The sequence below is a fragment of the Lepisosteus platostomus genome, chromosome 16 (assembly GCF_059453375.1).
Source record: "Lepisosteus platostomus isolate fLepPlt1 chromosome 16, fLepPlt1.hap1, whole genome shotgun sequence".
Taxonomy (NCBI): domain Eukaryota; kingdom Metazoa; phylum Chordata; class Actinopteri; order Semionotiformes; family Lepisosteidae; genus Lepisosteus; species Lepisosteus platostomus.
The window spans coordinates 3445474-3469897 of NC_142626.1; the positions used below are offsets into that span (position 1 = coordinate 3445474).

Here is a 24424-nt window from a genome sequence, read left to right on the forward strand (position 1 = left end):
GGCTGTCCCCCCCCCCCCGACTTGTACAAAACACTGCCAACACTGTTAAAAAAAGACACATCAGTTCAGAAAAACACTTTATTGTAGCAGACAGTGAACATGATGAGGAACTACCGCAAATTCTCCCTCTCCAGCACAGTCCTCGAAACCAAAGGCAACAGCAGTCCCAGTCGCACAGGCCCGCGGACAAAACGTGCGTCATGGGCATCAAACGCACCTGGACACAGAATCACTGCAGACCAACAGGCTCCCTTTCTGTTGCTCTCGGTACGTTTTCCCTTATTGCTTAGAAATGGCCCCCCCCATCTTCCCACCAGCCTGAGAAGGGCGTCGCCCAAGCAGCGCTACCTCTCTGGGGCTCTCCGGTATCCCTGCGTTTCCCCAGCTGGGGAGCCCCAGTCCAGTGTCTTACAGGTCCCCCTGAATCAGGGGTCTCCAGCCCTGGTCCCGCAGAGCCCCAGTCTAGTTATTCTTACAGATCACCCTGAATTCGGGGTCCCCCAGCCCTGGTCCTGAGGAGCCCCAGTCCAGTTACTCTTACAGGTCACCCTGAATCAGGGGTCTCCAGCTCTGGTCTTGGGAAGCCCCAGTCCAGTTAGTCTTACAGGTCCCCCTGAATCAGGGGTCTCCAGGCCTTGTCTTGGGGAGTCCCAGTCCAGTTAGTCTTACAGGTCACCCTGAATCAGGGGTCCCCCAGCCCTGCTCCTGGGGAGACCCAGTCCAGTTACTCTTATAGGTCACCCTGAATCAGGGGTCCCCCAGCCCTGCTCCTGGGGAGACCCAGTCCAGTTACGCTTACAGGTCACCCTGAATCAGGGGTCCCCCAGCCTTGGTCCTGAGGAGCCCCAGTCCAGTCAATGCTGTGTAAAAGGCCGCCCTAAAACAAGCATGAACCTCTACAGACCGAAGGGGATGAGGAATTCTGTCCAGCATGATCTCTAAATGACCAAGTTGAATAAACGGGCTTAATCGTAGGGGCTGTAGGCTTCAGCAACGCATCGTCCTACAAACCCGGCTGGATCGGGCCCTTCAGGACCCGCGGCTGGAGTCTCTCTCTCTGCTCGGGGGAGCGTCTTCTTCGCTCTGAAGAGCGACAGTGTTGAATAAACTTGGAAAAACGTAACACATTGAGTCACGTATCAGACAATGGCAACCTCCCCCTCCCCACAATTTCAGGGCAGCTACCCCCCCACTAGAGAGTTTGAAGACAAACTGCATAGTTACATCTAAGATGGAGTCGAAACAAAATACTGGAGCGGAGACCTTTCGTGGACCAAGATAACTTTACCAGCTTTTTTTAACACAGTAACATCAACAGTCCACTGACACATTCAGATCCAAGGAACACGGCCTGCTTTCCCAGCAGAATGTACATCTTCTCGCAGTTCCGATCGGGCTTCCCCGCTTCAGAGAGCCCCGCTGGGAGCTTGGGATTTCAAATGCTTCGGCACGAGCCCGAGCATTTAACTCAAATCCCGATCGCTCCACCTCCAGTCCCTTTTCAATAAAGTTCACTGAAGAAACCCCCAACTCTTTCGAGACGCCAGAACCGAGGTACCCCGACCGTCCTGATCCACGGCGGCTTGGCCAGAACCCAGCGCGTTTTCGGGGTGTCTCTCCAATTGTCCACAGCAGCAGATGCAGAAGAGGTTGATGAGTCCAGTTTGACCTTACTGGGGCTGTCCACAGCTCTCTGTGCCCAGTACTCTCTAGAGCTGTATATCCTTTGGTGTCGCACCGGGACCGATTCAAAACGGGATCCGGGCCTTCGTCTCCGAGAGCGGGGGGGGGGTCCATCCAGTCAACGAAAACACGGGCGTGCGCGAGTGACCGAATCTACCCCCCCCCCCCCCCAAGATCCACAAACTAATGGAGGATTAGGGGAAAAAAAAACTGCTGGTTCCAAGGCCGTTGTTAGGGTGCTGTTGTTAGGGAGCCAGGCACTATCCAACAAATGTTCCTTGGGCTCGACTATTTTCCATCCATCATCGGAAAGCCGGTTATCCCTGGGAAAAGGGCGCGGAGCCCATCCCAGGTGCACAGGAGTGCGCTACCCCAGGACGGAGACGGCAAGGTCCTCAAGAGCCTCCGGGCCAGGCAGGGACAGCATGCAAACTCCACCCAGACTGGCGCCTCAGGACCTGAATCAAACCGGGGGAGGAGGGGGGCCCTACGTCTTATTAAGAAGTACCAAAAAGCACAGGTCGCAGGTCAGCGCTGGGGCCCTGGGTTCAAGTCCAGACCCGGTGTGCTGTCTGGGTGGAGTTTGCATGTTCCCCCCCTCGTTCACGTGGGTTTCCTGCCGCAGTCCAAGTCAGGCTGGGAGGTTGACTGGGATCTGGGAACACTGGCCCTGAACGAGTGGGTCTGTGCGCGTGCTCTGTGATGGACTAGCGCCCCCCCGAAACCGCAGCGGGGCGTAAGGTGCCGCTCCGAACTTAAAAAAAAGAGAGGGACACCGAGTCACACAAGCGCGAAAGAGCAAGTGAGGGAGGGGGCAGATTTAATGAGTCGGCAGCTCTCATCAGCCACTTAAAAAAAAATCAAACAACTGCACATGAAGTCAGCCTGGGTTTAAAAAAAAACAAAAACAAATCTGACCTAAATCACAGATTTCCAGAAACTCTGCCCTGATCCTCCCGAAGCCATGAACTGGGGGGGGGAAGACATTTTCACTGGCCAGGGAGTTTCCCTTTTTCGCCCTCTCCACCGATAAAGTTCTCTTGTACTGCACCCGTATCGACACTTAATAAATTAACGGGTTAAAAAAAAAAAGTCTTGGCTTCTCCTCCAGATTGCTGTAGCCTCTTCCTTTAGAGACCTTGATCTGTTTCCTGACCTTATACCTTAGCTGCCTTTCCCATCCCCACAACTAAATTCCCTTAAATCCGGACGCCGAGTCCCCTGAGCGAGAAAACACACGACTGCCCCTCCTGAGCTGGGTTTTAAAAACAACTAAAAACTAAAAAAAAAAGAACCGAGAAGATCCAAGCTTTGGGGAGACCAGTAACAGGGGGGGGACCCCACCAGCGAAGCCCGCCGCTGACCGACAAAAACACTAAAAAAAAGAGAGATTCTCCTGCTCTTCGCACAGGACCCCCAAAGACCTCGCCACAGGTGTCCGGCGGGCAGGCTAGGCCGGCGTCCAGCCCGGGGGCCTGCTGGGATAGCGCGGTCGGCCCCTCCCAAGAGCCTCGCTGCTCACTCGCTCGTGACTCCGGCCTGGCGAGCGCCGCCTGGACCCGGGCTCGAAGGAAGCAGGCCGGGAGCGACAGCTATAAAATAAAATCCTAGCGATCTGGCCGCGCAGAAGTCAAAGGTCAAAACTAGGCAAGAGCAGCAGCAGGAGTCTCGTACGGGACGGGAACAAGAGACGGGCCCAGCCCCTAGGAGAATCGGACCAGGAACCTCAACACCTGGCCTCCTGCTTTCTTCGACGATGTCGAAACATAAAGGAGAAAGAGTGCCCTTCTATAACTAACACAATAAAACTCATAAAAGGCATTAAAAATCATAAATAAATGACAAAGGAAGGCCTGCTATGGGCAGTGCCCCCTCTCATCTAAGATAATAAAAAAACAACAACAACAACAGGGGTGTCTTTGTGAACAGAAGGAAACTCGGGCTGCCAGGCCAGGCCAGGGGTTCATCTCTGTGGGGTCCGTGGCAGGGCGAGAGGGCCCCCCTGTTCAGATCCTGCTACCTTCTCCTCGCTCTGTCTGGTCGTGCCATCCTCAGCAGGCGCGCATGTGGGGGGGCCACTACCCCCCCCCCACCCCCTCCTACACCAGGAAGCGGAGGGGGAAGGACAGGGCGGCCCCCAGGGACAGACCCAGGGCCAGGAAGAAGGTCATGAGCGCCCCCGCGGTTTCGGCGTCCTGCGGCTCCACCATCCTGCGGGAGGGGGGGGGGGAGGGAGAGAGGGGGAGGTTCAATAAGAGCTTTCTGAAGCCGCCACCACCACCAGGGGGCAGTGCAGGGCAGTTCCTGACTCAGCTGCCCCCCCCCCCCGCCTACATCCAGCACACCTGTCTGGGCCGGTCTGTACAGTGGAGCAGTGTTTGTGCTGCTTTCATCGCCGAGTTAGAGGGGCAGGGGGGTGTGAGAGGGGTCCCCCTCTGCTCTAGAGGGCGAGGGAGTGCGAGAGGGGTTCCCCTCTGCTCTAGAGGGCAGGGGTGTGTGAGAGGGGTCCCCCTCTGCTCTAGAGGGCAGGGGTGTGCGAGAGGGGTTCCCCTCTCTGCTCTAGAGGGCGAGGGGGGTCCCCTCTCTGCTCTGGAGGGCGAGGGGGGTCCCCTCTCTGCTCTGGAGGGCGAGGGGGGTCCCCTCTCTGCTCTGGAGGGCGAGGGAGTGCGAGAGGGGTCCCCTCTCTGCTCTGGAGGGCGAGGGAGTGCGAGAGGGGGTCCCCTCTCTGCTCTGGAGGGCGAGGGAGTGCGAGAGGGGGTCCCCTCTCTGCTCTAGAGGGCGAGGGAGTGCGAGAGGGGTCCCCTCTCTGCTCTAGAGGGCGAGGGAGTGCGAGAGGGGTCCCCTCTCTGCTCTGGAGGACAGGGGGTGTGTGAGAGGAAGCGGGGACTCACTGGGGCGCGTAGGACATGGACAGGCAGACGCAGTAGCCGTTGGAGAGGGAGAAGAGGACCATGATGGCGGTGAAGAGGGCGTCGTGGGCGAACCACACGGGCAGGCGGGCGCGGGCCTGCACGTTGCACAGCATGAGCAGGGGGACGAACAGCAGGCGCGCCGCCACCAGCGCCGGGAACAGCCGACTCTCCTTGGGGGGCTGGGAGACAGACACAGAGACAGCAGCGACGTCAGGCCCTGTAGAGATCCCTGCTCCGCTCATTCCCAGATCCGGGAACGCCGGGCGCAGCTCACAGTACTCCACAGCTGAACCCGACTGGTCAAGTCCGCTTTTGAAGGCGCAGGAAAAAGGGGAGTCCGAGTTTATAAAAAGAGCACACGTTTTAGAAATATCATCATATACAAGATTCTCTGTGACATCTCTGTCCTGTGAATCAAACGGAAACCTTTAAGAAGTGACAATTTAATCCCCCCTTCCCATACCCAACGGTTCTATACACGTATCATACGGCTCTGTTGGTTTCGTGTAGAAAGGACACAAAGTAAAAAAAGAGAGAATTTCGTCGACCCATCCTCGCCAGAAGCGGGCGCCGTCGGCCCACCCGAAGCGCGACTGGATATCCCACGGGGCCCCCGTGTCCCCCGAAGGTTTCCAAACCGCGCTAAGACTGGATCGCTTGCCCCTCGGATTAAACGTCACTAACCGGTCGTCCTTACCTCGCGAACTCTCCGTCGTGTACTTTTAACTTTTGATCGGATGAAGTAAAACACACACACACACATCTCATAGCTGCCAGTAAGAGCACACACATCGCAAACACGAGGGGCGGAGTCCTGGCTCTGTGGCTAAGGCTCTGCCCCTGTGGCTGGGAGGTTGCCGGTTCAAATCCTGCGGCCGGCAGAGGAATCCTACTCCGTTGGATTGACTCCTGAGCAGGGCCCTTCACCCCAGCTGCTCCATGGGCGCCGTACAATGGCCGACCCTGCGCTCTGACCCCCAGCTTCTCTCTCCCTGTCTGTGTGTCTCCTGGAGAGCAAGCTGGGGTCTGCGAAAAGATGAATTCCTAATGCAAGAAATTGGATATGGCCGATAAAGTGATCTTATCAATGAAGAATCACTGGAGAAATCCGATCAAGGGGTCAGTGCTGTGAAGGGGATGGATATCATGGGAAAGATCACCTCTCCGCCTGTAACCGATGAGAAAAGGTTTAGCATAAACTGGGCCGCTGGGTGAAATTAGTGACCCCCACTGAGAAGATCTGTGAAAGAGGACAGAGCAATCTGCCTGTCGTGCTTTTACCGATACATTTCCAGAAGTAACCTCATCTATCCCGACGTCAAAAATTAATGATATAAAAGACAAAAGGAGAGACGAAGGCGTTACTTTATTCTGCGCAAGGCCCATCTGCATCTCCTTTCGCCCCCCGATAAATAAAACGTCTTGAGGAAACACGCACACGGTATCCCCTTACAGCGACCGTGAGGACTGTCTGAGGAACTGAGGAACGTGGCTCCCGGAGAGGCAGGGTTGACAAAACTCTCTCTCTCTCTCTTTTTTCACTTTGTATCCCTTCCAATCTTCCAAAAAAACCGAAAAACGACCGTACAGGACACCTCCGTTTGAATTTTGTCCCAATTTTGTCCCCCCCGGAGCTATACCGTCGCCGGACACGCGACACGTACCCACTGGACGACGCTGGGAATGCTCCGGCCGATCCAGTCCATCAGGTTGAAGGTGAGGAAACAGCAGACTGGGATGAAGTAGGCCTCTGGAAGAGAGGGGGAGGGGGGGGCGTGAGGCCAGGGCCTTCGGGGGGGAGGGGGGGGTCCCCCCTGCTGATCTGGGCACGATGTGGGGAAACACCGGAGGAGGGAGCGCGGCTCTCGTCCTGGGCTGCGTCCCCCCCATTCCTTGTCCCGCCCCTGGACTGAATTTTTCCTGGGGGTGTGCAGCGATAAAATTAATGATGCACACCCCACCCCCCCTGATTGAAGGTTCCCCATCTGCAGGCAGGCAGGCAGGCAGGCAGGCGGTTTAACCAAATGAAAATCCGTAACAATGCCCGACCGGAGTTTCCTGGAACAACCCTGGGAGTGAGATCGGCCTCCCATCAGGAAGCGGGGAGGCTCGGGTTCAGGGGCTACTCACCCCACTTCCCGGGATACAGGGTCTTGACGTCGGCGGTGACGGCGGGGAACACGGACAGCGTGATGGTGAAGACGAGGGTCACGCACAGCGCCATCACCTTGATCTGCGACAGAGAGGGAGAGGAGGGGGGCGGCTGAGGAAGGATGGCGATTCAGGCGGGGAAACGGAAGTGACTCGACGCAGAGGCTGGGAGGTGCTGGCGACGAATCCCCCCCCCCCTCCACTACCACCCAGCATGCTGTTAGAGCAGGTTTCCTGGGATAGGAAGAAGTCCCGGGATCAATCGGGTACCGACAACCCGTGAGCACGGAATGTCCTGCTCTAGTGCGTCAGCTGGAGACTTCGGAGCGTCACGGGCGCGGCGAGGGAGAAGGGCCGATGAAGACGAGAGATGAAGCCGACCGCCCAGCGCGTGGGGTCGGATGAGGCCGACGCCCGCCAGGAGCCCGTCCGCACGTCCTCGTTCTCCGGCGCGCTGGGTGGCCGCTCGAGAGCAGTGCCTTCTGGGAGAAACGGCACCCCCCCCCCTCCTCATCGGGAAGAGGCAGGAGCCCCCCGCCCCCCCCTAGAGCTCCGCAGGCGGAAACCGGGCCAGCGGGGGTTTCGGACAGGGAGGACAAACGGGGGAAGGAAGGAAGGAGCCGGACCCACCTTCTTGAAAACCTGGATGACCGAAGACTTCTTGGCCGGGCCGGGGGGGCCGTTCTCCAGGGCGAGGCGGGCCTGGCCGTTCGGCTTCCCGTTCTCCGTCGGACCGTTTTCTGGGAGAGAGGGGGGGGGGGGAATGAGACCCGCAGGCAAGGGGCACAGCTCGTCATCTTCATCGATTAGATCACGCCCCCCCCCAACACGAGACGGGCCGGGACAGCGACACCCCATCAAACACGAGCGACGCACCCAGGGCTCGGACTGGGGAAAAACCCAGGGGCGGTCCACCCCGCCACTCGATGGCGGCGCCCCCTCCCTCCCCAGACCACGGCCGCCGCCCCCAGGCGCCCCCACCTGTGCGCAGCAGCTCGTCGTTGCTCTCCAGCTCATAGGTCTTCGGCCCGCCGGCGCTGAAGTAGAACCGGGCGAACTCCTGGAGGGGGGGGGGAGGAAAGGCCGATCAGCCCCGGGATCGGACACTCGTTCTTTCCCCACCGTCCACTCCACCAGATACCCCCACCCTTCGCACCCTTTATGGCCTGTCTGGACTCGACAGTCCCTTCCATTCATCCATTTTCTAAACTCGTCCTCCGATTCAGGCTCATGGGGCAGATGGAGCCTATCCCAGCAAGCAACGGGAGCAAGGCAGGCTACACCCTGGATGGGACGCCAGTCCATCACAGACACAGACACACACACAGACAGACACGCGCACAGACAGACACACACACACGCACAGACAGACACACACACACGCACACGCACAGACAGACACATACACACGCACAGACAGACACATACACACACACACGCACAGACAGACACATACACACGCACACGCACAGACAGACACATACACACGCACACGCACAGACAGACACATACACACGCACACGCACAGACAGACAGACACACACGCGCACAGACAGACAGACACACACACGCACAGACAGACAGACACACACACGCACAGACAGACACAGTGACACCAGGGCCAGTTTTCCCAGAAGCCAGTTAACCCTCCAGCATGTCTTTGGACTGCGGGAGGAAACTTGGAGCACCTGGAGGAAACACCGGGAGACTCCAGGAACTGAACCCAGGGCCACGGTGCTGTGAGGTAGGAATGCTCACCGCTGGGCCCCTGTCCCGTCAACAGAAAGCGTCAACGTGCTCTCCAAGTGGGCTTCACGGAAGAGGAATGACTTTCACGGAACAAGTAGAAACGGAGCAGAAGCGTGTTTAAAACCGGGACGCCTCTTGTCGGTGGGTTCTCGGTTTCGGGCCCCGAGACAGATGCTGCCCTGCGACCCAGCCTGGAGGCGCCCCTCGCTTGCTGGGGGGGTGCTCAACCGCCGACCGTCCGAGGACGAGGAGGGCGGCACTCACCAGGTGTGGCAGCGCCAGGTAGCTCACCAAGGTGACCAGCGTGCCCACGCAGGGGGTGATGAAGTAGCCCAGAGCCGCGGTTTCTCTATCGGCTTCGCCTGCGGAGAGACAGCGCCACAGTCAGGCCCCTCTGCGCCCTGGCCAGGACATACCCACGATGCACCTTGCTGACCGGAGAGGCGACAGGCCCGATCTCCGGAATAAATTGATTCACTTCACCGCCCACCCGACAGGCCACGCATGGCCTTGTGGGAAATCAGCAGGCGGAGCCGGAGAAAGGGTCACACCCGGGAGTGACCCGGCTCTCTCTGAACCGCAGGGCACACCTGCGCCCCCAAAAGATCCCCTTGACTGCCATGGGTCCCCTAGAAGACACCCACACGACGCACAGCCAAGAGCTGCTCCAGGACAGACAGGCTGGAGCGAATAAACCGCGCCTCCAGATCTCCTCTCCTCACCACTTATTATAATAATAATTGCTCACACTTATATAGCGCTTTTCTGGACACTCCCGTCACTATACTGGGGCATCAGGACCCACACAGACCGCAGGGTGAGCGCCCCCTGCTGGCCCCACTAACACCTCTTCCAGCAGCAGCCTCAGCTTTCCCAGGAGTCTCCCCTCCAGGTACTGACCAGGCTGCCAGTGGTGAGTTGCAGAGTGATAAGGCTGCTGATGCTGGCAGATGCCCTCTCTTCGCCCACCCCCCTGCCCAGATGCCCTCTCTTCGCCCCCCCCCCAGCCCAGATCCCCTCGGACCGGCCGCTTCCCCTGCGAGGCGAGAAGGGGGTGTGGCACTCACTGGCGATGGCCATCAGCATGGCGAGGGCGGCGAAGGTGCCAGCCAGGGCCTGTCCGCTCATGAAGACGGCGCTGTACCTCTGGGGCAGGATCCCCACCAGGCCGAAGAGACTGCCCTGCAGCACGGCCCCGAACGCTGCAACACACACACACACACACACAGGGGTTAACACCCACAAGATCAACGAGCTCGGTCAGCACGGCCTCTGACAGCAGCCTAGCTCAGCGCACTGAGACTCCTGCTGCGCGCCGCCACGATTCAGAGTTTCACGAGCCTGACCCGTCGCTTATCAACGGGGAACAACCCCAACTCTCCTGGCTCCTCGGATGATCAGGGCTCTGCGGGGATGACGAAACTCGGGGGAGAAAGGGGCTGGTTTCGAATTCAGCTTTCTTTAAATTCAACGCCCCCCCAAAAAAAGTCATTTCCTCAACCTGACGGCTACAAACAGGATAAATCTCCAGATACCAGTATCAAACTGTTTTCTTCTGTCGCTCCCAGTCCTTATAATGTTGAGCTTCTGGAAGCCGGCACAAGGGCCGTCTAATCTCCCGGACCTGACCTCTGACCCCTGACCCCTACCCCCCCGCGCGCGAGCACTCACAGTTGATGAACCAGATGGTCGCCATGGTGACCGAGAAGAACTGGTCCTGCTCCATGGGGACCTTGACCAGGGCCGCCGTGAGGGCGAAGAGGAGCAGGATGAAGACCAGGCTGCCGGCGATGCGCACTTTCTCCGCGATCCTGGGGAGAGGGGGGGAGGAGGGGTTAACATCACAGGATGAGGCTGTGGATAACGGCGCCCGGGTTTCGACAGAGCGCTCGTTCGGTCGGACAACGAAGACGAGGGACGGGGGGGGACAGGGGGAGTCCCCCCACCCGTCCCAAAGCAGTTTCTGGACCCTCCACTCTGAGCTCTGTACAGGTCATGGGGATCCCCTCCACCCCCAGCAGTGTGTACCCCCACCTGGGTGAGGCGCCAGTCCGCTCCCCACACCCCAGCTCTCAGTGGGGAGGAGAGCAGAGTGATGGAGCCAGTTCAGAGAGGGGGGTTATTAGGAGGCCATGATGGGTAAAGGCCAGGGGGGAAATTTGGCCAGGACACCGGGGTAACACCCCTACTCTTCTCGAGAAACACCCTGGGATTTTTAATGACCACAGAGAGTCAGGACCTCGGTTTGACGTCTCATCCAAAGGACGGCGCCTGTTTACAGTCTAGTGTCCCCCGTGGAGCCAGTTCAGAGGGGGGGTTATTAAAGAAGCGCTCCCATTCACCCTTCACCCACCCCCCCCGTGGCCCCGTCGCCCACTCACCACTGATACAGGAAGGAGTTGAGGAAGGTGAAGAGGAGCAGGGGCAGCTGGGACAGCAGGGTCATCCAGTTGTTGAAGTGGTACTCCTTCTGGAGCGGCACGGTGCCGTTGGCCCAGGCGGACTCGTTGACCTCGTGCCGCAGGCGGCGCTGGAAGTACTGTGCCCGAGGACGGGGGGGGGGGGGAGGGAGGAGGAAGGAGAGAGCCACGTCAGAACTGCCCCTAACGATGGCTGCCCACCCGCTGCCGACTGGCTGAGATCGGCGAGGAAACTGCCCCGCGCTGGGAATCGGCTCCCCCTCACTCAAGTCAAAGATTAGTAAGGTGGGGGGGGGCGTCAGAGCATTCCAGGAGCCGGGATGCTAACGGAAGGCTCGTGTGTCCCCCCCCCCGGATCTGAAAATAAACCTGGAGACGGGAGGAGGAGGAGGAGGAGGAGGAGGGGGGAGGAGGGTACTGACCTCTGTCGCCGTCAGGAAGAAGTTCCACGGCAGCAGGGTGCCCAGCCCCAGGATGAAGAAGATCACTCCCACGATCCGGCCTCTGAAAGCGGAGGAAGAGGGAGTCTCAGAGCCGGGCTTCCACCATTCCCGGGACTCGCCCGGGCCGCTCATTTTAAAATGGCCAGATTCTTCCCCGCCTCAACCCGGCTTTCGAAGACGGCTGACGGTTCGAGAAAGGGTCTGTTCACACTCTGCGGCGGCCACACGTCGCACACAACAGCGCAGGGACATACAGGTTTCGAACACCTGGAGCCCTCCCGGCCCATCGGGTCGGCCGCCAGTTAACGGATCGAGCCAATTTCTCGGGGAGGGTGTCGGCTTCAAGGCGGCTGGTCGGCTTGTTCCACGCTCCCACCACCCTCTGTGTAAGGCTCCCCCCCCCCCCTGCTCTAACTCTGCTCTTTCTGCCCCGGCCCGTGTGCCTCACCCCTCTGCTTCCCCCTCATCGCAACCGCTAGGGACAGAAACGGCAAAACGGGGGAAAGAAATCAAAAATAAATTAATTAAAAGTGTCTATCAAACTGCTGACAAGGACAGCTCCCTGGTGAAGCTACAGCGCTGCTTTCAGTGCTGAAAAGAAGGGACGAAGACACGACGTCGTCTAGAAATTTCCTGCCAGGCAGGAGAGGAAGCATTCAACACTCTCACCCCCTGTGCTAAAATAGTACTGTTCGTGTTTTTTTTTAAACGGCAACGTTTTTGATGTAGCCATCATATCGAGACCCTTCTGTAAGTGACCACTCTGTATCAACTGGAAAAAAAAAAAGCCCAACTGTTCTGTAACTCTCCATACGAAGCACAAACAGGCCGGAAAAGGCTGGTCAGGGTGGCTGTTCTTGTCTATGTAGGGCTGTCTCCCCCACACACTTGAGAGGAGGGATCTGGGATCGTTATGTGGGACACAGTCACACGAGGCCCCTGGTATTCGCAACGTGTGAAATGCCCGAGTCTGTCATAATAACCTATTTATAGAGCACCTTTCCATACAAACAAGGACGCTGCACCTAGTGAAGAGGACACAGACGAAAGCCCCGATTTAAAAGTTTAAGTAAAATCGCATAGGATGGGAAGAAAGCCAATCAGACCCAGTAACAGCCCCAGTAAAAAGTTTGTGAGATCAGACATGAAGAGAGAGACGAAGAATTTGGCTCTGGAGGAGTCGGAGGGAGGGCTTTCCGTGACGCAGGAGCAGAGAGAGAGAAGGCAGGACCCCCAGCAGTGAGAGGTTTATTCCCACGCACAGCGAGCACGGGACAGGCCCCGACTGACCGGAGCCTCCGAGGGGACCTGTACACAACATGGAGGAGTTCAGGGATTTAGAGGGATGCGTGATGGAGCCAGATTGTTCAGAGCCAAATTGTTTCTTTGTTGGGGGAGGGGGGCAAATTTGATGGGAACCCGCCTCACAGAGCACTGGGAGAGGACAACATGGGGCTTCAAAACAAGCCCGTCCCGCTGCTGTCGGCGGACAGCATGCTGGGAGAGAGGGATCGGCCCCTCTCCTGAGGCTCAAGAAAAATAGTTCGGCTTCTGAAGACAGAACAATAGACCCTTCCCTGGAAGCGTCCCCCCCCCTCGCCTCTTGTAGTCGGCATGTCGAAGAAAAATAGCACTGTCGCTAAAAGCAGAATTTTATCATTAAAAAAAAAAGAGCAGCCTAGAAATATTCCCGATCGGACTGGCAGCCAAGTCAATTAAAAGGAAGCCGGATTCCGGCTGGGGGGGGTGACTTTGGGACCCCCAGCTCTGATCCAGGGGGTCTCTTCGGCCCAGCACAGCCATCTAGCCCCCCCCCCAAAACAAATCCCTGAGAGACCTCCTCCTCCTCCTCCCCTCAGCTCTGTCTCCGAACCAACTTCCGAGTTTTCATTTTCCGTGACGGAAGCCGTGAGGAAAATCCTCCAACGGGAACAAGGCAGTCGGAAAAACAAGTGGAAAACAAACAAGTGGAAAACAAACAAACAAACAAACAAACAAACAAACTTGGGAGAAGAACCGAAACATCCCCGATCGTCCCCTCCGCCCCCGGCCGCTTGTCCCACAGAACCGACGCCGGCTCAAAGCCCGGCTCCGGCGCGGTCCGGGCTCGATCCCGCCACGCCAGACAGGAACAGGGCCGCAGGAAGGTCCGCAGCGTTGGGAACGTCACCGTGGACGGACCACTGAGACACCAGGACGGGGGGGGGGAGATGATCACTCACCGGTCAGTCGGGGTGTCTTTCCGGGCCATGGTCAGCACGTTCCTGTAGGGAAGGGAGAGAGGGTCAGTCACACTGGTTTGATACAGCAGGGCCAGCCCGAGACTGAGTCAACCGCCTCTTCTTGGACCTTGACTGCTTTCTCAATCAGAGGCCCACAGAGGCCCACAGAGGCCCACAGAGGCCCACAGAGGCCCACAGAGACCCATCCGATTGCACTATGCTGAATGCAGAGGCCCACAGAGGCCCACAGAGGCCCACAGAGGCCCACAGAGGCCCACAGAGGCCCACAGAGGCCCACAGAGGCCCACAGAGGCCCACAGAGGCCTTTGTGGCCCTTCCGATTGCACTATGCTGAATGCACAGAGGCCCACAGAGACCCACAGAGGCCCACAGAGGCCCACAGAGGCCCACAGAGGCCCATCCGATTGCACTATGCTGAATGCACAGAGGCCCACAGAGGCCCACAGAGGCCCACAGAGGCCCACAGAGACCCACAGAGACCCACAGAGACCCACAGAGACCCACAGAGACCCACAGAGACCTTTGTGGCCCTTCCGATTGCACTATGCTGAATGCACAGAGGCCCACAGAGACCCACAGAGGCCCACAGAGGCCCACAGAGGCCCACAGAGGCCCACAGAGGCCCATCCGATTGCACTATGCTGAATGCACAGAGGCCCACAGAGGCCCACAGAGGCCCACAGAGGCCCACAGAGGCCCACAGAGGCCCACAGAGGCCCACAGAGACCTTTGTGGCCCTTCCGATTGCACTATGCTGAATGCACAGAGGCCCACAGAGGCCCACAGAGGCCCACAGAGGCCCACAGAGGCCCACAGAGGCCCACAGAGGCCCACAGACGTCTAGCAGGACGATTTGGTCGCTGACTTTTCTTTAGGAGTTTGAACACCTAGAGCACGCTTCGAAAAGGACAGGCCACGTCCTGAAATCTGCCTTTTTAAAAAAAAAAAGACATCTACACACCTGCCTAAAAAGGTTCGGGGCCTGTCTGGGAACGTTGCTCCGAGCCCAGGAATGATCAAACCTAGAAAGCAACTTTTCTGGGCTTTTTACGATCAGACATGAAACTTTGCAGGCTGTCTGAGCCATCTTCAATGTGTGTTTTATCACACTGCAGTATTTAATTCCTTTATTTTGTACATTTTACTCATGCATATTTTGACATAAAAAAAAAAGACTTGAACACTCTCTCCCTCAGATTTGTTGAATGTTTCTGCCGTTTGGCAAGTGTTTGTCGTGTTCTTAAAATAAAGAGTTGTTTAATTCCCCAATTCGCTGTCTGGCTTTCTTCAACTTTCACTCGGGAGAAAAAACCTGCCTTTAAACTTGAAAGAAATAATGATTTGACATCTATCGCGATCGTTATCGATATCGACTGATGAACACTTTTATCGTGATCATGTTTTGGGCCATATCGCCCAGCCCTATGTTAGGCTACATTTTTGCATTCGGCCTGGCCTACCAGGGAAGTCTCTCGCCATCGGCCTTGCATGTGCCCACTGGCGAAATCTCACCTGTCGGGCGCCCCCCCCTCCCGAGGCGCTGGGGGCATCTGGGACGCCGCGGGCGAGTGACGGGCGGACATCTCTTCGAGAACCCAGAACCCCACCCCCCCCCACTGCTGTCTCCACGGCGACGACGACAGGAGATCCAACGGCGTTTCCACAACACGGGGCGGGCGCTCCGAAGGAAAACAAGGGAGCACGCAAGAGAGAGAGACGAAGGACCCCCTGAGGCGGGGGGGGGGGGGGCAGACGAGGAGACCCCTCTCCGAGAACCGCCGGCCGCGCAGGAAACTGTTCCTGTTCCACTACTCCCTCTCCGCCTCCTCGGATCCTAAACAGGAGGGGGGAGGAGGGGGGACCCCCCCGTTTTCAGAGCGCCAGGCGGCCCCGTCCGGGATAAAACGAGTAGCCAAAGACAAAGAGGGCAGGGCCTCCCCGCATTTCCAAAATCCGAGCCGTGGGAAACCGGAGGCGCCGAGACCGCTGGGAAGGTTTCAAACGACCGCAGGCCGTGCAGCCTCCCGGAGAGAGCCGGGATCCGCGGCGGGACGGGTGGGAGTCGGTCTTCCCCGGAGCTCGGCGCCAGGCTTCGAGGGCAAGCCCAGGCAGCCGGAGCGCATACTTTCGGACGGCGGGAGGGGCCGCCCGCGCCCTCGGTAAACCACACAACCAAACTCAGCGTCAGGGACGCCGCGACGGCCGATTCTGGGGAAGCTGGACCTCCGATCGCAGGGAGGGGGGATAAAAAACGCCTAGAGAGAGAGAGAGAGACGCCCCCCCGCACGATCCCCGCACCAGGGAGCCGGGACAGCTGAATCCGAGAGGCAGGAGCAAACAGGAGGAGCGGCTCCCGATTTTCATAAATGGAAAAACACAGGGACGGGGCGGGATGGGAGCAAAGAGCGTCTCCACGGTGACTGGGCCGGAGGGGTGGGGAGGGGGACAAGCAGGGCTTCAGTTAAGTCAGTAAGCTGGGGCTGGAAGGGTGCAGACGTTCCCACACAGGGCAGGCGCCAGACGGTCGGAATACTGCCCCCCCCCCCCAGAAGAACCCGGGATGCAAGAAAGACCACGCTCTCTGAGGAGGGCTGCCTCTCGGCAGTGCAAAAATAAAATAGTCCAAAAATAAAACAAAAAGAACAGTCAGCACGATACTAGTCGCGCTGGGATCCTGGCGAGCCTGAAATTGGAGAGTGAGTGTGTGTGGCTCTTTAACTCCTCCACCAGTCAGAGAGAGAGAGAGGGAGAGAGAGGGAGGGAGTCTGATTCGTCGTTGGGAGCGCTGGACAGCTCCCAGCTGTTAGTGGATCAGGGGCGTTTCACACGGAAACAAAAACGGGCGTCGCCTGGTAACCGGCTCCCCACAAACACAGCCTCCCTTCCTCCTCGGACGGCGGGGTCAGGGGCTCGAGCTGCTCCCGAAACGCTTAAGAGAAACCCTCTCGAGGCGCACCCGTGCAGGAAAGGCACGGGGGAAGGGTTTCGGCGTCGCGCGCCGCTCTGAAGCCCCATCGCCGCGGGCCCCAGTCGTGAGGTGAACGAGGGGGAAACGGAAATGTGCCGCCGGCGGGCTGCGAGGCATGTGTGCAGCGCTTAATCTTCCCCGACTATACGTACTTCCATCTGTCCATTTTCTAATCCAGAACAAGGTCGCAGCGGAGCCGGAGTCTATCCTGGCAAGCAACGGACGACAGGCCAGGTACACCCCTGGCCAGGACGCCAGTCCATCGCAGGACACACACAGACAAGCACACCCACACCACACCGTCCTTCGGATGAGACGTCAAACCGAGGTCCTGACTCTCTGTGGTCATTAAAAATCCCAGGGTGTCTCTCGAGAAGAGTAGGGGTGTTACCCCGGTGTCCTGGCCAAATTTCCCCCCTGGCCTTTACCCATCATGGCCTCCTAATAACCCCCCTCTCTGAACTGGCTCCATCAACTGGTCCCCACAACAGCCTGGCAGCTCCCTGTAGCCAGTGCTCACCAGCGCCTGCGCATTGAAACTGACCCGAATGCTTCCCTGGCCTCCCGAGAACCGCCCAGAACTGAGCCGACGCGCGATCTGGGCAACAGCAGTGTGGACTCTTAATGTAATGATAATGTTGCTTTATTAGCCCCAACAATTTCTTGCATTAGGAATGTGTCTTTTCACAGACCCCAGCTTGCTCTCCAGGAGACACACAGACAGGGAGAGAGAAGCTGGGGGTCAGAGCGCAGGGTCAGCTATTGTACAGCACCCCTGGAGCAGCTGGGGTGAAAGGCCTCGCTTAGGGGCCCTAACGGAGTAGGATCCCTCTGCCGGCTGCGGGATTCGAACCGGCAACCTCCCAGCCACAGGCGCAGATCCTGAGCCACAGAGCCACCTCTCTCAGGGACGGCCTAAAACAGGCAGTCGGGCGGACGAGCTCAGGTCCCGGGGCTCTGGCAGGTCCTGGCTGAAGAGAGCCCTGCGCTCCGGAAACCCGTGACATAGAGACGGGCGGCCAGAGAGATTTTGCTGAGCTCGCCATTTCTGACCCACAGACCGCTGGGAGGGGGGGGGTAAGGAGAAGATAACTGAATCTCGCTTCTCACAGAGAACTGAAACCGCAGGGACGAAGGTCACCCTGACTTGCTGTATATACACCTCAATCTCGTGCTTGGATCTCTCCCCCCACCCACCCAACACTGGGTTATCGGCAGGCTTCGGAACCCTGTGCAACCTTATTTTCCTTCCCCCTTTAAGTCTGAAGACTTTCCAGTAAAATTCCACCCCGCATAACCAGTAAAAACCGGGGTCAGACAGCCCCAGCCCCCTTTGAGCAGGGGGTTCCCCCAGTTGCCTATGAGGAGCCAGGGCCCCGCCCCCCCCCCACACACACACCCCCCCACAACCCCCAGGGAAACCCTCCAGGGAAAGTCTGGGGGGAGGGGGGGGATCAGTTTTACGCCTTTGTTTTGCAAGGTGATCTGCCCCAAATCCACCGGCTCACAGTTCCGCTTTTAATATTTGAGCATAACTAGCAATCATGTGCAAAAAAAAAAGCGTTCTCACTTCCTTTTTAAAAGGGGGTGGGGGGGGGGGGGGGGGGGAGATGCTCAGAAAAGTCGGGAAGCCTCACACTTTGAAGGCTCCCCCTTGTCGTGTGGTAAGGACTGACAACAGGAGACGTGTCGCTCCGCAGAGGGGGGGCTGTTGAAGCCGGACCCCCGGTTTCCGTTAAGAACCGGCCGGGTGAGATCCTCCAGCTGGGACAGGAGGCACAAGAGGTAACTACGGGGAAGAGCTTTCAAAACCAAGCACAGGATGCACCCTTTACACAAAGGGTGGCGGGGGCACGGAACAAGCTACCCAGCCAGGCTGCTTAAGGAAATCTGACAGGAATCTCCCAGAAAAAACAATTCATAATTGCTTACACTTCTATAGCGCTTTTCTGGACCCTCCATTCAGAGTTCTTTCCAGGTCATGGGGATCCCCTCCACCCCCAGCAGTGTGTACCCCCACCTGGATGAGGCGCCAGTCCGCTCCCCACACCCCAGCTCTCAGTGGGGAGGAGAGCAGAGTGATGGAGCCAGTTCAGAGAGGGGGGTTATTAGGAAGCCATAATGGGTAAAGGCCAGGGGGGAAATTTGGCCAGGACACCAGGGTAACACCCCTACTCTTCTCGAGGATTTTTAATTCCACAGAGTCAGGACCTCGGTTTTACGTCTCATCCGAAGGACGGCGCCTTTTTACAGTCTAGTGTCCCACTAACACCTCTTCCAGCTTTCCCAGGAGTCTCCCCTCCAGGTACTGGCCAGGCTCCCACCTGCTGAACTCCAGTGGGGAGCTGCAGGGTGATATGGCTGCTGACCAAAGGAACGGATGATCGTCTTGGATCAGCCTGATGAGAGAGGGCTCCTCATTTGTAACGCATCAACATGGACTACAGAACTGTCCTCGCAGTACGCTCTCTCACTAAAAACAGCGGCAGCAGGCTAAAGACACCCACCCTGGAACCTGACCACCTTTTCCAGGGACTGTTCGGCATGTACCCTCACAGTGCAGCCAGGTTCTCCATACATCAAGACCAACAAACCTGACGAGGAATTCAACAGGACATTGATTTTGTTTTTAGCGCAGAATAGAGATTAATCCTGTTTCTTTTCTCCACGATCCATCTTCAACGCTTCACAGCACACTACGGCGACGCATCCAGCATCAGAGGCACACTGTATTCTCTTAAAAGCAAACTCCACCGCAATGATCGTGAACAGAACTGCAGTGGCTGTCGACAACACTCTAACCCGATGTGCCCGGTTTGTATCGCTCTCTAAACCTGCGCGACCGGCGATCGATCGATCACAATAGCTAATCGTTTCAAGCCAGATACTGAGCCCTCGCACATCCATATCAAGCGACTGGAAACGAGAATCGAAAAAATCGGCCAATGTCGTATCTTTCTGAAGGGGTCCCAGCGGCACCGCGGGGGTACCCCAACGCCACACGAGCGCCTGAAACGCTTGCTCGATAAGCGCGCTGAGGCAGCTGCCCGGCGACAAACAGACAGACGAAACCGTGGAGGTTCTCGTTTATTTACAGCGAGTCCAGATCTGATCTTCACGATTCGAGCCAGTGATCTCTGCCCGACGGCGTCTCCACAGCCACAACTGACAAACGAGTCCGTTCAGAGGGAGAGAGAGAGAGACAGCGCGGACAACGGGCCTTATTGTAGCCGGATTCAGCCACGAAATTCGCTAGACAAACTGCGGCACTTGAGTAAACTCGCTCAATTAGATATGCCCCCCACCACCACCACCCCCAAGCACAAAGGCTGGTCTGTTCACCCAACCCCCCTGCCACCTCCGATCGCCTTCCCCGGGAGGGTCATACTACAAGGACAGCGCGGTCCCCGTCTCCCCACAGAAACAGTGAGGTAACCTCACCTCACCTTACCTTCAGGTTCAAAACAAGCCGGGCGTGCTGCTGACGAGACTCGAGGCTTATCGATCGCCTTAGTCCGGGCTAACCGGGTCCGAGGCGGGGGGTGGGGTCGGTTCGGACCCAAAGAGGTTAAGGAGTCCGTGTAAGTCTCAGAAACGCCGCCATCGGACCTCCCTCGGAGTCTCAACACACGTGTGAGCTCAGCCGGCGTGTCAAGTGCTCTTTTCTCTTCTTTGCCTGACAGCAGCGCGCCGCTGTTGCGCTGCACTTCCGCGTTGCACCTTTCCGGTGCGCTCGAGCGGGCAGGAAGTGCGTGTGAGGAAACGAGAAGGAGCCGGTTTCACTCCACGCCGCCGGGCTCTGGGGAAAGTCTCGTTTCCTCGCCCGCAGGGGGCGATAGACCGTCAAAACATCCAAACAAAAGGAGCAAAGGAGCGCCGAGAACAGAAGTGGACAAGCAAATAACAAAATAACACGCCGCCAGGGTTCGCCGCCAATCGGCGCACAGTATGAATCGATCTAGATCTACCGACCGCGTTGAAAATAAAACTATTTCAATACAGAACAGTTATATCACCCTGCAGCTCCCTGCTGGAAGCCCTGCACTGGAGACTCAGCAGGTGTGAGCCTGGTCAGTACCTGGAGGGGAGACTCCTGGGAAAGCTGCGGCTGCTGCTGGAAGAGGTGTTAGTGGGGCCAGCAGGGGGCGCTCACCCTGTGGTCCATGTGGGTCCTAATGCCCCAGTATAGTGACGGGGGACACTAGACTGTAAACAGGCGCCGTCCTTCAGATGAGACGTCAAACCGAGGTCCTGACTCTCTGGGGTCATTAAAAATCCCAGGGTGTTTCTCGAGAAGAGTAGGGGTGTTACCCCAGTGTCCTGGCCAAATTTCCCCCCTGGCCTTTACCCATCATGGCCTCCTGATAACCCCCCTCTCTGAACTGGCTCCATCTCTCTGCTCTCCTCCCCACTGAGAGCTGGGGTGTGGGGAGCGGACTGGCGCCTCACCCAGGTGGGGGTACACACTGCTGGGGGTGGAGGAGAACCCCATGACCTGGACAGAGCTCCGAGTGGAAAGCAATTATTATTATTATTATTATTAATTATTTCGTCGAGCGGAGTTTGTGGGGGCAAGCGTGCCCCCTGCAGGGCTGTCGCTAGGCTGGAAAACCCAACTGCTTGTGAGTATACACACACACACAACAGTCTGGGATCGACTTGCAAAACATTGGCTTGATGCCCTTAAGTGCGCCGGTTAGACTGAAGAAGTTTGACGTCACGTTCTGATTCACAAGAGGTAGTAATATTGAAACAGGACGTTTAGTAACAATTAAACTTTCAGCGATGCTAGAGAGATGGCACTGCTTCAGAAAGACGCTGGTCTAATGCTCCACCCTCTTCCTCACGCTATCAAGGTGGAAAAGCAATATTTACTGAGCGCTAAACCCTGAGAAACAGGGCAAAACAAGATCACTTTCTCGGCCATATACGATTTCTTGCAGTAGGGAATGTCACAGACCCCAGCTTGCTCTCCATGAGACACACAGACATGGAGAGAGAAGCTGGGGGGTCAGAGCACATTTATACGGCGCCCCTGGAGCAGCTGGGGGTGAAGGGCCTCGCTCAGGGGCCCCAATGGAGTAGGATCCCTCTGCCAGCTGTGGGATTCGAACCGGCAACCTCCCAGCCACAGAGCCACCCCAACAAAGCCTCACACAGTAACACGCCACCGACCTCCGGCTTGTATTCACAATGAGGGTGTCTTTAACGTGGGGGCTCAGCGCGCACCCCCTGGTATTCAGCTGCGAGGTCTCTCAGCGAGGACGAGCAGGGCCGCCCGAGATCGGACCCCCGGTCACCCGCGGAGAGGAGCAGCGAATTCTCCTTTCGTGACGACGACGTCCTTCCTGGCTCGATTTCTCCTGTCCACGCAATCGGTCTTTTTTCTCCACGCCGCTCCTCTCGCAATCGCGTCCTACGTGCCGATATCCCGTTAGGGATGTACTCTTGACCCCGACAATCCCCCCCCCACGCGTGGGTGGGCCCCCTGGGGTCGGATCACGGGCTTTATTCGTCCGGTGCAGTGACAGGCTCATTTGCATGGCTGCTCCGACACAAAGGCGTTCAGGGAAACGCCGAAAAACAAGACGCAGAACTGCCGCGGCAGCAGCAGGAAGTGCTGGGACACGGTCCAGGGTTTCGAAGACAGGAGGCGGGACGAATACCTGCGCTACGCGGCCAAACAAGGAAAGGGGCGACGGGGGGGGGGGTACAGACAGGGGTAACAGCTCAGCCAAACGCACCTGTTACCCCCAAGATCGCAAAAGAGCGCGTAACTCCGGACCCCCCACCCGCACACTCGGACGATCAGAGGTGCGCCCCTTAAAATAGTCACCCCCCAGGAGGATCATGAGCCGGCTGTCACCACAATTAATAATAATAATAATAATAATAATAATAATAATAATAATAATAATAATAACGAGTCTTTCAAACCCAAACTCCACACCTTCTCCGTCAGAAGGGTTCTATCTAACTGGATCCGTGTCTGCGCCTCGCTTCCCCACTGTACCCCCAAACCCGGGGCGGACCGGTGGCTCTGTGGCTGGGAGGTTGCCGGTTCGTATCCCGCAGCCAGCAGAGGAATCCTACTCCGTGGGGGCCCCTGAGCCAGGCCCTTCACCCCCAGCTGCTCCAGGGGTGCTGTATAAATGCCCGACCCTGCGCTCTGACCCCCCAGCTTCTCTCTCCCTGTCTGTGTGTCTCCTGGAGAGCAAGCCTGCGAAAAGACACATCCCTCATGCAAGAAATCGTATAGGGCCGATAAAGTGATCCTAGAGACCACCGCCGATAGGTGCTGCTATTTTCCAACAGGGAATAAAACCCTCACTCGTCCCGTTACAGCCTGCGCCGGCTCACACAGCTCCCTGCTCGAACACCCTCTCACCGGGCGCCCCTTATACTCGCAGGATATAGTGTAACGCTTACGGCCGACAGGCACTGTGTAAGAGCCGGCGTGCCGGAGCAGGTGACGTCACCGCCCTTCCCTGTGATAGCGGGACCACAGCTACTGGTCGGCTGTAGCGAGATCTCTCTTTGGCTCACCGGGCTGGGTCCCTGCAGAGAGACGCGGGAGTCCCGGGTTCGAGCCCCCGCTATGTTAACGCAAGGGAGGGTGAGTATAACAATAGTCACTATAATAACAAGCCGTGAAGGATGAGCGGTGCAGGTACACTTTTAAAGGCGCGGTGTACAATGATAGAATAATAATAATAATAATATAGAGGCTTCGCGGGTACCCGCTCTGTTCCCCCAGCTCATAAACAGGGACCTCAATTAGACACATTGGTCGTTAGTGCGCGGAAAACGACCATTTCCACATTCACGGCGACGACAACAGGACGGAGGCGCCACGTCGGGGGACGAGCGACACACACACACACAAAAATGATTCTTCTCCCCCGCGGTTTTTTCCCCACGGGCGTGGGCTGCTCCTACCTGCTGAACCCTGTGGTGAAAGGCGGAGGAGAAAGGAGCAGGGACCGGAGAGCCGTCTCACCTCCTGGGCGTCCGGGAGCGCGTTTGAAATTTGGCGGGTGGCTCCCGTGCGCCTGTCGCGAGCGGGACAAAACGCACGCGCCGCTCACGCAACACACAGCACACGCCCCCCTCTCCGTGACGTCACACGGGAGGGAGGGAGGGGCCGTGGCGCGGCGTCTTCAGATGAGAGCAGCAGCCCTGAGCTCGTCACACCCCGACACCCCTTCTTCACTTTCAAATCAATCAATCAATCACTTCTCGGTTCAAAGCCACGCCATTATTTCTCCCACGGAAGCGAGGCATTGTAAATGGATCTTTTTTTTAGGGCGATTCGCACGGGTGACCGGACTCCCACGGCGCCCACACAATGGTGGGACTGATCAGGTCAGCGGCTGATCGGTTTAGCGCCAGGAAAGACAATGGGGTCCCGATCAGCGGAGATAGCGGAGCTGGAGAGAGAGAGAGGTTCGCCAGACGAGCGACCGACCTCTGATCCAACTCACTGATTCAATCAAGATCAGAGGGAGAATGACCCCCCGCCCACCAGAGGCAGCTACAGTACAGCAGGGGTTCCCCCATTCCCATTCCGGTGCTGGGGGACCCCCAGACCTGCGATCTGGTTAATAATAATAATTGCTTACACTTCTATAGCGCTTTTCTGGACCCTCCACTCAGAGCTCTGTACAGGGAAGAGGTGTTAGTGGGGCCAGCAGGGGGCGCTCACCCTGCGGTCCGTGTGGGTCCTGATGCCCCAGTATAGTGACGGGGGACACTAGACTGTAAACAGGCGCCGTCCTTCGGATGAGACGTCAAACCGAGGTCCTGACTCTCTGGGGTCATTAAAAATCCCAGGGTGTCTCTCGAGAAGAGTAGG

At 57.7% G+C, this 24424-nt stretch overlaps 2 protein-coding genes across 4 annotated transcripts in view; one reads left to right on the top strand and one right to left on the bottom strand.

Moving 5' to 3' along the window:
* The window catches only part of LOC148646713 (uncharacterized), a 263071-nt gene that overhangs the window by 56041 nt on the left and 182606 nt on the right, over nt 1-24424 (top strand). The gene's annotated exons all lie outside the window — the stretch shown is intronic.
* LOC148646716 (equilibrative nucleoside transporter 2-like) lies at nt 65-23664 on the bottom strand. Of its 3 annotated transcripts, none has more exons than XM_088608884.1 (13): nt 23509-23664; nt 13581-13622; nt 11338-11419; nt 10877-11034; nt 10167-10306; nt 9563-9697; nt 8760-8857; nt 7728-7806; nt 7377-7486; nt 6726-6828; nt 6260-6345; nt 4575-4774; nt 65-3894 (listed from the first exon to the last, which is right to left on the bottom strand). In XM_088608884.1, the coding sequence occupies exons 2-13, from the start codon at nt 13607-13609 to the stop codon at nt 3783-3785; spliced, it is 1332 nt and encodes a 443-aa protein (XP_088465010.1). In that variant the 5' UTR covers nt 13610-13622; nt 23509-23664; the 3' UTR covers nt 65-3782. The 3 variants fall into 3 exon arrangements, with proteins under 3 accessions (XP_088465010.1, XP_088465009.1, XP_088465008.1); XM_088608883.1 differs by lacking the exon at nt 23509-23664 and adding an exon at nt 20021-20296; XM_088608882.1 differs by lacking the exon at nt 23509-23664 and adding an exon at nt 15114-15957.

Bases quoted from the DNA above. Each gene is read 5' to 3' on its own strand.
- LOC148646716 (XM_088608882.1), bottom strand. From the start codon at position 15,184: ATGTCCGCCCGTCACTCGCCCGCGGCGTCCCAGATGCCCCCAGCGCCT. The intron at 13,623-15,113 runs GTGAGATTTCGC...CCTTCCCTACAG, and splicing joins GAGGGGGGGGCGCCCGACAG to GAACGTGCTGACCATGGCCC. The intron at 4,775-6,259 runs GTACGTGTCGCG...TCTGTCTCCCAG, and splicing joins TTCCCAGCGTCGTCCAGTGG to CCCCCCAAGGAGAGTCGGCT.